Here is a 16,250-nt window from a genome sequence, read left to right as displayed (position 1 = left end):
ACCTTGTGTATTCGGCGTTATCATGTTGTAAATGGGATAATTCGGTAGGAAGATAATTTCTATGAGATATTTAAATGATGTGATAGTTATACGTTAAGATTGGAAGTCATTTGAGTTGTGATTAAAAATTTGACAAAGATCGCGCGCAAGTTACGGGTTTAAATTTCACTGGAATTTGGATAAAATGTTGATGACCTTTCTCTCAATATACTGGGAGTTATGGTGTGTTCTACCTACCGAATCGAAGGTCTATGAGTCTAGTTTCCAACGCAACAAACCGTTTGTTAATACAACTTAGGAGTATAGAGATATTAACATTTTCGTACAGGGGTGCACACTGTTACGGGAACAGTGTGCCTAGTCGGGTTTAGTCAAAATTTCTTTATTTAAGTCAATTTTTAAAACAGAACCCCTGCGTTTTATCCTCTCCAAAACAGAACCAAAAACCTAGGGATTTCCTCTCAAACTTCTCCCATCCATCTAGCCAAGCATAACAACAATTTAGTCATCCTCAAGATGGAGAACACCATGGTAGCTTCGGAATCGTGAATTCTTCGGTGTTTCACTTTTCATAGCAAGACTCCGTCTTGTAATTTCGAATTTTGAGTAATTCTGGTCACATAAGGTATGATTTAACTTCCTCTTTGATCTTTGTAAACTTCTACCGTAAGAATTCTTAAGAAATAGTTGAAACCTCTATAGAAATATTCTTGATTTTTTTAGAAACCTCTCTTAATATGGCTTGATTGTTGGGGCTGTTCTATATGATTTTATTGTGTTGTTTGGATCTGTGAAGACATGGATGGAATTTTGTTGATGAGGAGATGTAGTAAAGTAAAATTTGGTGGTGTGTTGGGGGGAAATTAATCTACAAAAGAGTCTACAAATTCATGGCCACAAGTTGTTCGCGTAAATGTCTAAATGAAGAATTATTTAAGCTATGAGCTTGAATTTGATTTTGAATGGTTTGTATTGTGTAGGAAATCATTCCTAAGGCTTTTGAGGTCTTGGAAACAGTATATAACTCCATCGACAAGGTATGTAGAGCTTTCGCTATACTTTTCGGCATGACTAGAATTCGAATAAACGTTTATCGAATTGTCTCGTCGGATTCGAGTTATTTCACCTTCAACTTATAAAGATGCTTAGACCTGATCTTTTCTCATAGATTGCTTACTCTAGAGGATATCTATGAATTCTCGGATTTCCTTGTTCCTTGCTTAAAAAGAACTAGAGCTTGTTACTCGTTCTCCTTTCGACGTTCATATAAATCATGAATAAGTAACATTTACTTCAAAGGTACTCATAATACACAACTCTCATGTTCTTAGTACTTGTTGGCTTGTAGTTGAAAATTAAATATTTTTAGCCACAACCATGATAGTCGGGGAAGAATGATGATAGGCCACTTCGACTCTTCTTAGAATACGTCTTTTAAGGTTGGTTTCGCATTGCACCTATATAATTTATGATCTAGTATATGTATGTATTTACTTTCATTACCGAGCCGCATTATAGATGGCCGGGTATGACACATATTGTGTAACCACTGATCAGTTGGGATTACCGAGCTTCACGTGGCCGGGTACGATTCTACCGAGCCTTTATTATGGTCGGGTATGTTATGGATATTATAGCCCCACAGAGGGTTTTATTATTATATAATGTGATATATTATAAGTAGCGATAGTGAACGACGGTGTCACGAGCATACATTTATATCCATGTTGAATTTTAGTTTCCTACCGAGGCTAGTTTCAGAATTTAAATTATCTCTATGTCTCTTCTCTTGTTAATTACATTTTTCATGTTACACTTGTCGCCCTACATATTCAGTACATATTTCGTACTGACGCATTTTTATGCGTTGTGTTCATGCCCACAGGTTCGAATAGACAGAGTGGTGTGCCTCCTCAGTAGGACCCCCAGGATCAGCGTTGGGTTTCGCACTCCACTTCTTCGGAGTTGCTGACTTTGAGTCCATAGGTACTATTACAGATGTATATGTGTGGTTTTGGGCATGTCGGGGGCTTTGTCCCGCCCTGTTGAGATTGTCTTACACTCTTAGAGGCTTGCAGACTAGCGGTCATTGTATATATATATTTTTCGTATCGCCCTATCGGCCTTCTGGATAGCTGTTATACTGTTGTTACAGCCTTGTTGGCCTAGTTTATATATATATATATATATATATATATATATATATATATATATATATATATATATATATATATATATATATATATGTCGTGTTGGGCTCTTCTACCTGCAGGTTATTATATTTCGGATCATATCTCATGGTTGGTTCGCTCGGGCCTTCGGGCATCGGGTGCCAGCCACACCTCACAAGGTTGGGGTGTGACAAACTTGGTATCAGAGCAGGTCAGTCCTAGGGAGTCTACAAGTCGTGTCAAGTAGAGTCTTGTTTATGGTGTGTTGTGCACCACACTTATAAACATGAGGCTATTGGGCATTTAGGATTATTACTTTCTTCTTGATCTAGATCGTGCAATAGAGCCTAGTCTTAAGTGTTCATTCCTAATTCTCTTTTTTGTTTACCTTCTCAGTGATGCCTAACACTAGGAGACGACAAGTGGCTATGAAATTTATTCAGAGGTTGGACAAGGAGGCGGGAGAGGGCACAAGTCAGGTGCCACCTGCTAATGTAGATCAACATGAGCCACAAAATGAGGCTGATTCTCAAGCTTTCGGGGCAGTACCCCCCCACCCCCGGAAGGGCGTAGAGGAGCTAACATACCTCCAGTCCCTCTCCCAGTTGTTCCTGATCAGGACCTAGACATGCGGAGTGTTGTACAATTGCTGACTCGAATAGTGGCCTCCCAGGCCCAACACCAGACCTTCGGTATTGCTGATAGGTCCGTGAGTGCGAGAGTTCGAGACTTTATCAACTTGGATCCTCCAGTATTTACAGGGGTTGATCCTAATGCTGACCCACAGGATTTTCTGGATCTTATGCAACGGACCTTACAAATTATACATGCCACGGATGTTGAGTCAGTGGAGTTTACTTCTTATAGACTACGTGATGTTGCTGTGACATGGTATGAGACTTGGAAGCAAACTCGGGGGCCTAATGTGCCACCAGTGACATGGAAGGAGTTCTCTGAGGCATTTTTACAGCAATATTTGCCAATCGAGCTTCGAAGAGCCCGACGAGATAGGTTCTTACACTTAGAACAGGGTAATATGAGCGTTCGGGAATATAGCATGCAGTTCAACTCTTTGGCTAGGTATGCTCCTACGATTGTTGCTGATATGAGTGATCGGGTACACCAGTTTGTTAGTGGTTTGGGGGCACACTTGATAAATGAGTGCACTACAGCTTCTCTAAACCAAGGAATGGATATTGCCCGTATTCAAGCATATGCACAGGGTCTAGAGGATCACAAGAGGCAACAACGAGCCAATCGAGAGCATGATAGAGGGCAGCAGAAGAGGGCGCGGTTCGCAGGTAACATGGGGGAGTTTCGAGGTGGATTTAGGCCACAGTTTCCCCGGCGTCAGTCTTATCCGGCAGCCAGTGCACCGCCATAGTTTCAGGGACAGCGCCAGGATCAGACCACTTATTCTGGTCCATGTCAGAGTTCACGGACCCCAGGTCCACAATTTAGAGGCGAGTTCAGTCAGATGAGGCCTCAGTTTCCTAGATGTGATCGATGTGGCCGAAATCATTTTGGACCATGTCATCAGGGTTCTGATGCATGTTATACATGTGGATAGCCAGGTCATATTATGAGACATTGTCCGATGACAGGTGGAGGGGGTATGGCTCAGCCGACGACATCTGCAGGGGCTTCTTCTTCTTCTTCGGTACGTCCTCCTAGACAGAGTATGCAGACATCAGCTGGCAGGGGTAGGGGAAGATTTGGAGCTTCTGGTTCAGGAGGTCAGCAAAATCGCATATATGTTTTATCGAGTCGTCAGGATTTAGAGTCATCTCCGGACGTGGTTACAGGTATACTATCCGTCTTTTCTATCGATATGTATGCCTTGATAGATCCTGGTTCTACATTGTCGTATATCTCCCCCTTCGTTGCTAGTAAATGGGATAGAGAGCCTAAATTGTTGCAACAGTCCTTTGAGGTATCTACGCCAATGGGTGAGTCTGTTGTAGTTAGACGGGTATATCGAAGTTGTGACGTGAAGATTCATGACCGCCATACGTTAGCAGATTTGCATGAGCTAGAAATGGTCGATTTTGATATCATTATGGTATGGATTGGTTGGCTTCTTGTTATGCCAATATAGATTGCTGGACAAAGATTGTTCGTTTTAAATTTCCAAGTGAGCCTATTGTTGAATAGAAAGGTGATGCTGCAGCGCCTAAGGGAAAGTTTATTTCTTACCTTAAAGCTCGAAGGATGATTTTGAAAGGGTACATCTATCATTTGGTACGAGTTCATGATATGGAGGTGAAATCTCCAACCCTTCAATCGGTTCCCGTCGTGAATGAATTTCCTGATGAACTTCCTGGTCTTCCTCCAGAAAGAGAAATCGACTTTGCTATTGATATGCTTCCAGATACTCAACCAATATCTACTCCTCCATACATAATGGCTCCTGCTGAGTTAAAAGAATTGAAAGCCCAGTTGAAGGATCTTTTGAATAAGGGCTTTATCAGGCCCAGCACATCTCCCTAGGGTGCACCAGTGTTGTTTGTTTGTAAGAAGGATGGTTCGTTAAGAATGTGTATTGACTATCGCCAGCTCAACAAAGTGACTATCAAGAACAAGTACCCTTTACCCAGAATTGATGATTTGTTTGATCAGTTGCAAGGTGCCAAATATTTCTCAAAGATTGACCTTCGATCCGGCTATCACCAATTGCGAGTTAAGGAGAGAGATATTCCGAAAACGGCTTTCCGAACTAGATATGGCCATTATGAATTTCTTGTGATGTCTTTCGGTCTTACTAATGCGCCAGCAGCTTTTATGGATTTAATGAATCGGGTTTTCAAGCCATTTCTAGATATATTTGTAATTGTTTTCATTGATGATATTCTGGTATATTCTCAATCAGAAGCAGAACATGAGGATCATTTGCATGTGGTGTTGCAGACTTTGAAAAATCAGAAATTATATGCTAAATTCTCCAAATGTGAATTTTGGTTGAATTCAGTGGCTTTCCTTGGGCATATCGTTTTCGATAAAGGTATTAAGGTAGATGGTCAGAAAATTGAAGCAGTACAAAACTGGCCTAGACCTACAACTCCTACGGAAGTTAGTAGTTTCTTGGGCTTAGCTGGTTATTATCGGAGATTTGTTGAGAACTTCTCTTCTATTGCTGCTCCCATGACAAAATTGACACACAAAGCCGTTAAGTTCCAATGGTCTGATGCATGTGAAAGGAGCTTTCATGAGTTGAAGAAACGCTTAACATCAGCACCTGTTCTAGCACTTCCGGAAGGATCTGAAGGTTATGTGGTATATTGTGATGCATCCAGGGTTGGATTGGGATGTGTTCTAATGCAGCATGGAAAAGTTATTGCATATGCTTCGAGGCAGTTGCGGAAGCACGAATACAATTATCCGACTCACGATATTGAGTTAGCAGCCGTTATATTTGCCTTAAAAATATGGCGTCATTATCTTTATGGTGTTCATGTGGATATCTATACAGATCACAAAAGTTTACAATATATATTTAAGCAGAAAGACTTGAACTTGAGACAAAGAAGATGGCTTGAATTGCTGAAGGACTATGATGTGGATATTTTGTACCATCCGGGCAAAGCGAATGTGGTAGCTGATGCATTGAGTCGTAAATCCATGGGCAGCTTGAAGCATGTAGAAGCTGGGAAATTAGAAATGACTAAAGAGATATATCAATTGGCTAACCTGAGTGTACGGCTACATGATACAGGTGACCAGGGTGTAGTAGTCCAAAATATTGCGGGGTCATCACTGGTAGCTGAGGTAGAAATGCGTCAATTTGAGGATCCGGAGTTAGTCAAAATTAAAGAGAGTATCCCTTTTCAGAAGAAGCAGTTGTTCGAGCAATCTGATGATGGAATTCAAAAATATAAAGGCCGATGGTGTGTACCTAATGTTGGGGAGCTTCATAAGCAAATTATGACAGAGATGCACCAGTCTCGGTACTCAGTTCATCCTAGTTCAACCAAAATGTATCATGATCTTCGTCAGCTATACTGGTGGAACGGCATGAAGAAAGATATAGCCACATTTGTGGCTCAGTGTCCCAACTGCCAGCAGGTTAAAGCTGAACACCAGAAACCTGGAGGGCTACTTCAAAATATTGAGATTCCAGCTTGGAAATGGGAATCGATTAATATGGATTTCATTACAGGATTGCCCAATTCTCGCCGTAAGTTCAATTCTATTTGGGTCATTGTGGATAGGCTGACGAAATCAGCTCACTTTCTCCCAGTTAGGACCACCTATTTAGCTGAAGACTATGCGAGCCTGTATATCAAGGAAATAGTTCGGCTACATGGAGTTCCGTTTTCTATTATATCTGACAGAGGTGCCCAATTTACAGCTAATTTCTGGAGGTCTTTTCAAGAAGGTTTGGGTACTCTTGTTAACCTTAGTACAGCATTTCATCCGCAGACCGACGGACAAGCCGAACGCACTATTCAGACACTTGAAGATATTTTGCGAGCTTGTGTCTTAGACTTCAAGGGAAGTTGGGAAGATCATTTACCGCTTATTGAGTTTGCCTACAATAACAGTTATCATGTCGGTATTCAGATGGCACCTTATGAGGCACTATATGGGAGGAAATGCAGATCTCCTATTGGCTAGTTTGATGTTGGTGAGACAAAGTTGCTAGGACCTGAATTGGTACAGCAAACTGTAGAAAAGGTAAAGTTGATCCAGGAAAGGTTGCGTACAGCTCAAAGTCGACAGAAATCATATTCAGATAACCGACGTCGAGACTTGGATTTGCTGTGGGAGACTGGGTATTCTTGAAAGTGTCGCCTATAAAGGGTGTAATGAGATTTGGTAAGAAAGGAAAACTCAACCCTAGATATGTTGGGCCATATCAGATTGTTCAGAGAATTGGGCGAGTAGCCTACAAACTTGACCTGCCACCAGAATTAGAAGCAATCCATCCGGTATTTCACATTTCCATGCTTCGGAAATTCTTAGGTGATCCTTCTTGCATCAGCCCTATCGAGGATATTGAAGTTTCCGAGAACTTGTCATATGAAGAAATACCTATTGCCATTCTTGACCGTCAAATCCGTAAGCTACGGACTAAAGAGGTAGCCTCAGTAAAAGTACTTTGGAGGAGCAATAATGTAGAGGAAATGACATGGGAGGCCGAGGAGGACATGAAGTCCAGATACCCTCATTTATTTGAGTCTTCAGGTGATATGCCTGAGACAAACATGGCAGGTGTTGCACATATATCAACCAGTGACAGTTAAGGTAATTAAGTTATGGCTAACCTTCTTATTATCATTATTGTATAAGTAAATGGCCGGGTGAGGCCAAGTTGATGTTATTATTATGATGTGTAGTCCTGTGTGGCCTTAGATATGTATGTTTGGGCTGATGGCAGGTTTTGGATATTCATATTTATAGGGGAAACTCTGGCGAATTTTTTTTAAAAAAAAAAATTAAGAAGTTAGGTTAACCGTTAACATTCGAGAACGAATGTTCTTAAGGAGGGGAGAATGTTACACCTTGTGTATTCGGCGTTATCATGCTGTAAATGGGATAATTCGGTAGGAAGATAATTTCTATGAGATATTTAAATGATGCGATAGTTATACGTTAAGATTGGAAGTCATTTGAGTTGTGATTAAAAATTCGATAAAGATCGCGCGCAAGTTACGGGTTTAAATTTCACTGGAATTTGGATAAAATGTTGATAACCTTTCTCTTAATATACTGGGAGTTATGGTGTGTTCTACCTACCGAATCGAAGGTCTATGAGTCTAGTTTCCAACGCAACAAACCGTTTGTTAATACAACTTAGGAGTATAGAGATATTAACATTTTCGTACAGGGGTGCACATTGTTACGGGAACAGTGTGCCTAGTCGGGTTTAGTCAAATTTTCTTTATTTAAGTCAATTTTTAAAACAGAACCCCTGCGTTTTATCCTATCCAAAACAGAACCAAAAACCTAGGGATTTCCTCTCAAACTTCTCCCATCCATCTAGCCAAGCATAACAACAATTTAGTCATCCTCAAGATGGAGAACACCATGGTAGCTTCGGAATCGTGAATTTTTCGGTGTTTCACTTTTCATAGCAAGACTCCGTCTTGTAATTTCGAATTTTGAGTAATTCTGGTCACATAAGGTATGATTTAACTTCCTCTTTGATCTTTGTAAACTTCTACCGTAAGAATTCTTAAGAAATAGTTGAAACCTCTATAGAAATATTCTTGATTTTTTTAGAAACCTCTCTTAATATGGCTTGATTGTTGGGGCTGTTCTATATGATTTTATTGTGTTGTTTGGATCTGTGAAGACATGGATGGAATTCTGTTGATGAGGAGATGTAGTAAAGTAAAATTTGGTGGTGTGTTGGGGGGAAATTAATCTACAAAAGAGTCTACAAATTCATGGCCACAAGTTGTCGCGTAAATGTCTAAATGAAGAATTATTTAAGCTATGAGCTTGAATTTGATTTTGAATGGTTTGTATTATGTAGGAAATCATTCCTAAGGCTTTTGAGGTCTTGGAAACAGTATATAACTCCATCGACAAGGTATGTAGGGCTTTCGCTATACTTTTCGGCATGACTAGAATTCGAATAAACGTTTATCGAATTGTCTCGTCGGATTCGAGTTATTTCACCTTCAACTTATAAAGATGCTTAGACCTGATCTTTTCTCATAGATTGCTTACTCTAGAGGATATCTATGAATTCTCGGATTTTCTTGCTCCTTGCTTAAAAAAAACTAGAGCCTTTTACTCGTTCTCCTTTCGACGTTCATATAAATCATGAATAAGTAACATTTACTTCAAAGGTACTCATAATACACAACTCTCATGTTCTTAGTACTTGTTGGCTCGTAGTTGAAAATTAAATATTTTTAGCCACAACCATGATAGTCGGGGAAGAATGATGATAGGCCACTTCGACTCTTCTTAGAATACGTCTTTTAAGGTTGGTTTCGCATTGCACCTATATAATTTATGATCTAGTATATGTATGTATTTACTTTCATTACCGAGCCGCATTATAGACGGCCGGGTATGACACATATTGTGTAACCACTGATCAGTTGGGATTACCGAGCTTCACGTGGCCGGGTACGATTCTACCGAGCCTTTATTATGGCCGGGTATGTTATGGATATTATAGCCCCACAGAGGGATTTATTGATATATTATAAGTAGCGATAGTGAACGACGGTGTCACGAGCATACATTTATATCCATGTTGAATTTTAGTTTCCTACCGAGGCTAGTTTCAGAATTTAAATTATCTTTATGTCTCTTCTCTTGTTAATTACATTTTTCATGTTACACTTGTCGCCCTACATATTCAGTACATATTTCGTACTGACGCATTTTTATGCGCTGTGTTCATGCCCACAGGTTCGAATAGACAGAGTGGTGTGCCTCCTCAGTAGGACCCCCAGGATCAGCGTTGGGTTTCGCACTCCACTTCTTCGGAGTTGCTGACTTTGAGTCCATAGGTACTATTACAGATGTATATGTGTGGTTTTGGGCATGTCGGGGGCTTTGTCCCGCCCTGTTGAGATTGTCTTACACTCTTAGAGGCTTGCAGACTAGCGGTCATTGTATATATATATTTTTCGTATCGCCCTATCGGCCTTCTGGATAGCTGTTATACTGTTGTTACAGCCTTGTTGGCCTAGTTTATATATATATATGTCGTGTTGGGCTCTTCTACCTGCAGGTTATTATATTTCGGATCATATCTCATGGTTGGTTCGCTCGGGCCTTCGGGCATCGGGTGCCAGCCACACCTCACAAGGTTGGGGTGTGACAAAAAGTTAATTTATTTTCTTTAATGTCGAAAATAAATAATTAAGATTTTTAATTAACTAATGCAAAAGAGTTCAAGTTAATATTTTTGAAAATTCATTATATAAGTAAGTTTATTTGTCACGTTGACAACTCTTTAAGGTATATAAATTAATTTTTGTAGAAAGAGCATTAATGATGAAAGAAATTAAAAAGTCAATTTATGATACAAGATTAAGAGTCAAATTGATATTAATATGAATTTGAAGCAATAAAGATGAAATAGTAGATGACCAAATATATTATAAATGAGTTGTAGTTTTTTTTTCTTTCTTGCATTCGGTTATTCAGTCTTATAGGTGACAATGTCTCGCTATATTATCTTTTTAAATTAAGTTAGTTGTAGTAAAATATTATTCAACATTAGTTATTTTTTAAACTTTATATTGTCACTATAAATTTTTAGGAGGTATAATGTCAACTTTCATCCTAAATTTTTAGAAGACCAACAGATTTAATTTACAAATTTTTATATAAGTCCTTTTTAAATCACAAATAAAGCATCCGAAAAACTTGTATGGTATATGATATCTTTATTTATTGAGCTAGCTAAATGAGAACAATATTTATTATGTTAAAAAAATCTCTAACGTTTATTTTATAATTTTATATAACTCAAATAAATTCTATTCAGTCACAATTCAAAAAGTAGTAAATCTTTTAAGAAGATATTATTATCGGAAATACATATATAGCAGCTACATAAAGCTCTAATTCATGGCCAAAAAAAAACCGAATTTAAATTCATTCCACTATTTAACAAGATCTAATGATTTGAATTGATTTCTTTACGAAAATATGTTGGTGTAATTTTAATTTTTAATATTCGAATGTAGTAAATTTTATCTGACAGAAAAGTTGGAAAAAAATACATCAAATAAATATTTGATTGCCTGTAGGACTACAATTTGAAGTCAAATTACCTATTGATTTAGCATTCAGAAACCTCTTTTTTTTCTCTTTTTCAGTCTAAAACTTTCAATTATTTCGACACATGTATTGCTATTTCAATATTTTGTTTGTTCCTAACCTTCCATGGTTAGTTATTAATTGTTGGATAGGCTTTTGAAAGTTATTTAGTTCTCTTTCTGATAGGTTTTTACAGAAAAGTTCGATTTTCTTCTATTATATTTTTGTATTTGATATTTATTTATCTAATGAATATAGTATTCATATGATTTTGGGACGAGATTAGGAGGAATGAATTCTTTTAGTCTTTTAATTTTTTTTAAATGTGCCATGTATTTCATAGTTCTTGTAAATTTTTTTTTGGCATGATAACTTAATCATATTAATTTATGATCTAAGCTTTAATTATTGATTTAAACTTCATGTCGCTTAGTATTTTTTATGTTCGTGTGTAACTTTATTCACATATTTGATATTTATTATATATTATCGCCAGTTTTGGTTATACAAACTTTTATGAGATGAAAATAAGCAGACGACTCAAACGAAGGGAATAAAATGGTGAGAATAACCTTACATTTTTTAGATGACTAGATTCATTTTTCTTATTCCAAAACTCTAATTTTTCATATTGTTTTCTAAATTTCCTCCCCCCCCCCCCTTCTTTAAATTACAACAATTGAAAATGTAGTACAAGCTAAGGTTAGTATATATGAAAATTATCACAAATATATCGATGCTAAATTGATAAAAAAAAATATATAAAATTGGGATGAAGCATTTGTAGTCAAAAACATTATTTTTGTACATATATTTAATTGACGCGTGGTACACGTGCAATGCACGTACACTAAACTAGTTATATTAAAAGCATGAAGGCCTTTAGCAAAATGTCGTTCGCTTTTTTTACCCTTAAAAATTAATTTTATATTGGACAAAACTGTCATATAATTAGTTTTCTAATATTTAGATCTTGAAAGCAATTTTGAAAGCTTGTCACGACCCTAACCCCGAACACGGTCGTGATGGTGACTCTCGTGAAGACAAGGCCAGCCAGTTCAACCCAACTCAACTTTTAAAGCAGTTAATCAACATAAAAATAGTCTAAACATGATTTAAACAATACTAAATAGCGGAAATATCGATAACAACGCGAAAAGTCCAACCCGACACAGCCCTAACTGGGGTGTCATAAGTCACGAGCATCTCTGAACCATAATACTAGTCTGCTAAAGTCATAAACTACTACAAGTGTTTGAAAGGAAACAGAAATGATAGAGAAGTAGAGACACGGGGCTGCGAACGTCAACATCTACCTCGTAGTCTTCGAAAAAAAACCACTTGGAACTGGAAGAATCAGCACTCAGGAACGGTACCAGCTATGCCTGAATCTGCACACAGGGTGCAGGGAGTAAAGTGAGTACTCCAACTCAGTGAGTAATAAAGATAAATAATGACTGAAAGTAAGAAAACATGTATACACAGGGTATTCTATAATGAAGCAATTAAATAGGTAATTTGTAAGCAGTAAACCAATGAAAAACAAAATAAAGTACTTCTACAACAAATAAACAAGTAATTGATAGACAGTTATGATAAAGTAAACACATAGAAGTTCGCCCCTCGGGCACAACATCAACAATTTCCGCCCCTCGGGCTCAATCTCACATCACAATGGGTACCCGCGCTCACTGAGGGTGTGCAGACTCCGGGAGGGGCCCCTTACGGCCCAAGCGCAATATTAAGCCATCTCGTGGCATCAAATCTAGGCCCTCGGCCTCATATCAATCAAGCCACCTCATGGCATATTTATGTATCTCAAGCCCTCGCCTCATATCAGTATCAATGTATCCTCACAACAAGGCCCTCGGCCTTACTCAGTCTAAAAATCATCACAAGTCCCTCGGGCAATAGTAAAACAGTATTTCCCAGCCCAAAACATCATTTAAAAATATCATTTAAGTCTCAAAACTGAGTAAAGATGGCTAAGTAGTAAAACAGTGGAAAATAACACGACTAAGTTCAAGTAATAAGTCAAAACAGTGAGGAAATAATAATAAAAATCCCTGAAGGGTTCAAATAAGCCTAAATATGGCAATCAACCCAAATCATGATGATAGAAAATAAGTTTCAGTCAAATACGCGGTAAAATCATCAATCGGGACGGACCAAGTCACGATCCCTAATAGTGCACGACCCCACGCTCGTCATCAAGCGTGTGCCTCACCTCAATATATCACTACGATGTGCGATTCGGGGTTTCAAACCCTCAGAGCATCATTTACAATCATTACTCTCCTCGAACCGGCTAAATATCTAACTCGCGACGCCTTTGCCCCTCGAATCGACCTCCACGCACGTCGAATCTATCCAAAATCAGAACGAATACGTCATAATATACTAAGGGAACAAAGTCCAAGCAAAAACAATCGAATTACCACAAAATTCCAAAAATTGGTGAAACCCGACCCCTGGGCCCACATCTGATAAAATTCACAAAACTAGAATTCTTATACTCTCACGAGTCTAACCATACGAAAAATATCCAATTCCGATACCATTTGGTCCTTCAAATCATCATTTTATATTTTTGAAAGGTTTCACAATTTTCTTCCCAAATTTCATCCCAAATCATGAATTAAATGATGAATTCAATGATAGATTCATGTACTCTAGCCAAATCTGAGTTAGAATCACTTACCCCGATGAATTTCTTGAAAAACATTCGAACAATCGCAAAGGTCCAAGCTCTCTAGGTCAAAATATCAAATAAAACCCAAAACCTTGTATTTATAGAGTAACCCACAGATTTCCACCTCCGCGTACCGTACAAAATCGACCGCGGCCCGCAAAAAAAGACCGCGGCCGCACAGGCTTTCCTTTGCAGTGACAAGCTTTAGTATTTTGGTCATAACATTTGCTACAGATGTCTAAATTACGATATCTTTACCTTTCTAGAAACTAGACACGAAGGGCTACGACTTTTGTTTTTTGAATCATCTCAAATTACCTTGTAGATCAAAAGATATGAGCTTCCGAAGTAGGACCAGTGAAATGTTCCCCACCGTGGCCGGACTGCATTTTGTGCGGTCCGCACAGCACCTACTGCGGCCGCACTTCATTTTGTGCGGTCCGCACAGCACATACCGCGGCCGCACGTCTTTTTGTATGGATCGCGCGGGTGGGTTCCGAGGCCTGCAACCCTTCTAGACCTGCTACAACTATGATTTTCGGCTTAAAACATCCCGGAACCTACTCGGAACTCTCGGAACTTCAAACCAATTGTACCAACACATCCATGACATCGTTCAAACTTGTTAAAAACTTTGGAATGCTCACAACAACATCAATAACCAATTTAACATAGGATTCAAGCCTAAGAACTCCAAGTACTCTTAAATTATGCTTTCGATCAAAAAGTCTATCAAATCTCGTCCGAATGACCTAAACTTTTGCACACACATCCCAAATGACAAAACGAAGCTACTGTCACTCTCGGAATTCCATTCCGACCCCTATATCAAAATCTCGCCTATCAACTGGAACCTCCAAAATATCAACTTCGCCAATTTAAGCCTAAATCTTCTATACAACTCCAAAACCCATTCCGATCGCGCTCCTAAGTCACAAATCACATTCCGAAGCTAACCGAACCATCGAAACTCACTTCCGAGCCTTCTAACACATAAGTCAATATCCGGTTGACTTTTTCAACTTAAGCCTTCTTAAAAGAGACTAAGTGTCTCAAACTTCACCATACTCATTTCGGACTCGATCCGCCAACCCGATACCACAAAAACACGGATAACAAAGCATAAAGAAGCTGAAATGGGGGAAACGGAGCGGTAACTCATGAGACGATTAACTGGGTCGTAACATTCTCCCCAACTTCAAAAAATGTTCGTCCTCGAGCGAGTCAAGAAACATACTTGAAGCCTCGAATAGGTGAGGATATCTGCTCCGCATCTCCCGCTCGGTCTCCCAGGTAGCATCTTCCATGGGCCAACCTCTCCACTGCACTTTCACTGAAGTTATATCCTTTGACCTCAACTTCCGAACCTGACAACCCAAAATAGCTAGTGACTCCACATCAAAGGTCAAATCATCATCCAACTGAATCGTGCTGAAGTCCAAAACATGAGACGGATCCCCGATATGCTTCCGGAGCATAGAAACATGAAATACAGAATGCACACTCGACAAGCTGGGTGGAAAAGCAAGCTCATAAGCCACCTCCCAAATCCACTGAAGCACCTCAAAAGGCCCAATGAACCGCGAACTCAATTTTCCTTTCTTCTCAAATCTCATAACACCCTTCATGGGTGAAACCTTAAACAGAACCTTTTCGCCAACCATGTAGGACACATCTCGAACCTTCCTATTAGCATAACTCTTTTGCCTCGACTACACTGTATGAAGCGTCTCCTAAATCACCTTCACCTTCTCCAAAGCATCCTGTACCAAATCAGTCCCCAATAGCTTGACCTCACCGGGCTCGAACCAACCAACTAGAGATTTGCACCGCCTCCCATACAAAGCCTCATATGGAGCCATATGAATACTTGACCGGTAGTTGTTGTTATAAGCAAAATCTGCAAGCGGTAGGAACTCATCCCATGACCCTCCGAAATCAATAACACAAGCACACAGCATGTCCTCGAATATCTAAATAGTATGCTCGGACTGCTTGTCCGTCTGAGGATGAGAAGTTGTGCTCAACTCAACTTGAGTACCAACTCTTTCTGCACGGCTCTCCAAAACTGGAAGTAAACTGAGTACCTCTATCTGAAATGATGGAAACCGGAACGCCATGCAAACGAACAATCTCCCGGATATAAATCCCTGCCAACCGCTCTGAAGAATAGGTAGTACACACAAGAATGAAGTGCGTGGACTTGGTTAGCCGATCCACAATTACCCAAATAGCATCGAACTTCCTCAAAGTTCATGGAAGTCCAACAACAAAGTCCATAGTGATTCTCTCCCACTTCCACTCAGGAATATCCATCTGTTGTAGCAAGCCACCCGGTCTATGATGCTCATATTTCACCTGTTGACAATTGAGACACCGAGCTACAAATCTCATAATATCTTTCTTCATTCTTCTGCACCAATAGTACTGCTTCAAATCCTGATACATCTTCGCGGAACCCGGATGAATTGAATACCACGATCTATGGGCCTCCTCTAGAATCAATTCCCGAAGCCCATCCACATTGGGCACGCAAATCCGGCCCTGCATCCTCAACACCCCATCATCACCGATGGTCGTCATGCTGAATTTTATCCTTAAGGACAAGCAAATGCGGATCATCATACTAGCGCTCTCTGATGAGATCCTATAAT

The 16,250-nt window shown here is 39.3% G+C and overlaps 2 protein-coding genes and 2 long non-coding RNA genes across 4 annotated transcripts; all 4 read left to right on the top strand.

The window, feature by feature from the left end:
• Positions 1 to 328: 328 nt before the first annotated feature.
• LOC142163612 (uncharacterized) lies at positions 329 to 2,174 on the top strand. The gene is made up of 3 exons (XR_012694558.1): positions 329 to 625; positions 981 to 1,037; positions 1,886 to 2,174. It is a non-coding gene; the product is annotated as an uncharacterized LOC142163612 (long non-coding RNA).
• Positions 2,175 to 3,768: 1,594 nt separating this feature from the next.
• Positions 3,769 to 4,661, top strand: LOC142163271 (uncharacterized). The gene is made up of 2 exons (XM_075220541.1): positions 3,769 to 4,212; positions 4,326 to 4,661. Exons 1-2 carry the CDS (start codon positions 3,769 to 3,771, stop codon positions 4,659 to 4,661), a joined length of 780 nt encoding a protein of 259 aa, XP_075076642.1.
• A 1,128-nt stretch (positions 4,662 to 5,789) lies between these two features.
• LOC142163270 (uncharacterized) lies at positions 5,790 to 7,414 on the top strand. The gene is made up of 2 exons (XM_075220540.1): positions 5,790 to 6,504; positions 7,134 to 7,414. Exons 1-2 carry the CDS (start codon positions 5,790 to 5,792, stop codon positions 7,412 to 7,414), a joined length of 996 nt encoding a protein of 331 aa, XP_075076641.1.
• A 690-nt stretch (positions 7,415 to 8,104) lies between these two features.
• On the top strand, positions 8,105 to 9,831 carry LOC142163611 (uncharacterized). The gene is made up of 3 exons (XR_012694557.1): positions 8,105 to 8,295; positions 8,650 to 8,706; positions 9,543 to 9,831. It is a non-coding gene; the product is annotated as an uncharacterized LOC142163611 (long non-coding RNA).
• The last annotated feature ends 6,419 nt before the right edge of the window (positions 9,832 to 16,250 follow it).

This window comes from Nicotiana tabacum, chromosome 8 (assembly GCF_000715075.1).
Source record: "Nicotiana tabacum cultivar K326 chromosome 8, ASM71507v2, whole genome shotgun sequence".
In the NCBI taxonomy this organism is placed as follows: domain Eukaryota; kingdom Viridiplantae; phylum Streptophyta; class Magnoliopsida; order Solanales; family Solanaceae; genus Nicotiana; species Nicotiana tabacum.
The sequence above is the reverse complement of the archived record's forward strand: the minus strand, read 5'-3'. Positions and strand labels throughout refer to the sequence as shown.

What these genes read in the sequence shown, in the direction of transcription:
- LOC142163271 (XM_075220541.1), top strand. Translation starts at nt 3,769, where the DNA reads ATGACAGGTGGAGGGGGTATGGCTCAGCCGACGACATCTGCAGGGGCT. An exon ending in ATTTGCATGAGCTAGAAATG is followed by an intron (nt 4,213 to 4,325) that starts GTCGATTTTGAT and finishes ATTGTTGAATAG; the next exon opens with AAAGGTGATGCTGCAGCGCC.
- LOC142163270 (XM_075220540.1), top strand. Translation starts at nt 5,790, where the DNA reads ATGGGCAGCTTGAAGCATGTAGAAGCTGGGAAATTAGAAATGACTAAA. An exon ending in TTCTATTATATCTGACAGAG is followed by an intron (nt 6,505 to 7,133) that starts GTGCCCAATTTA and finishes GGAAATTCTTAG; the next exon opens with GTGATCCTTCTTGCATCAGC.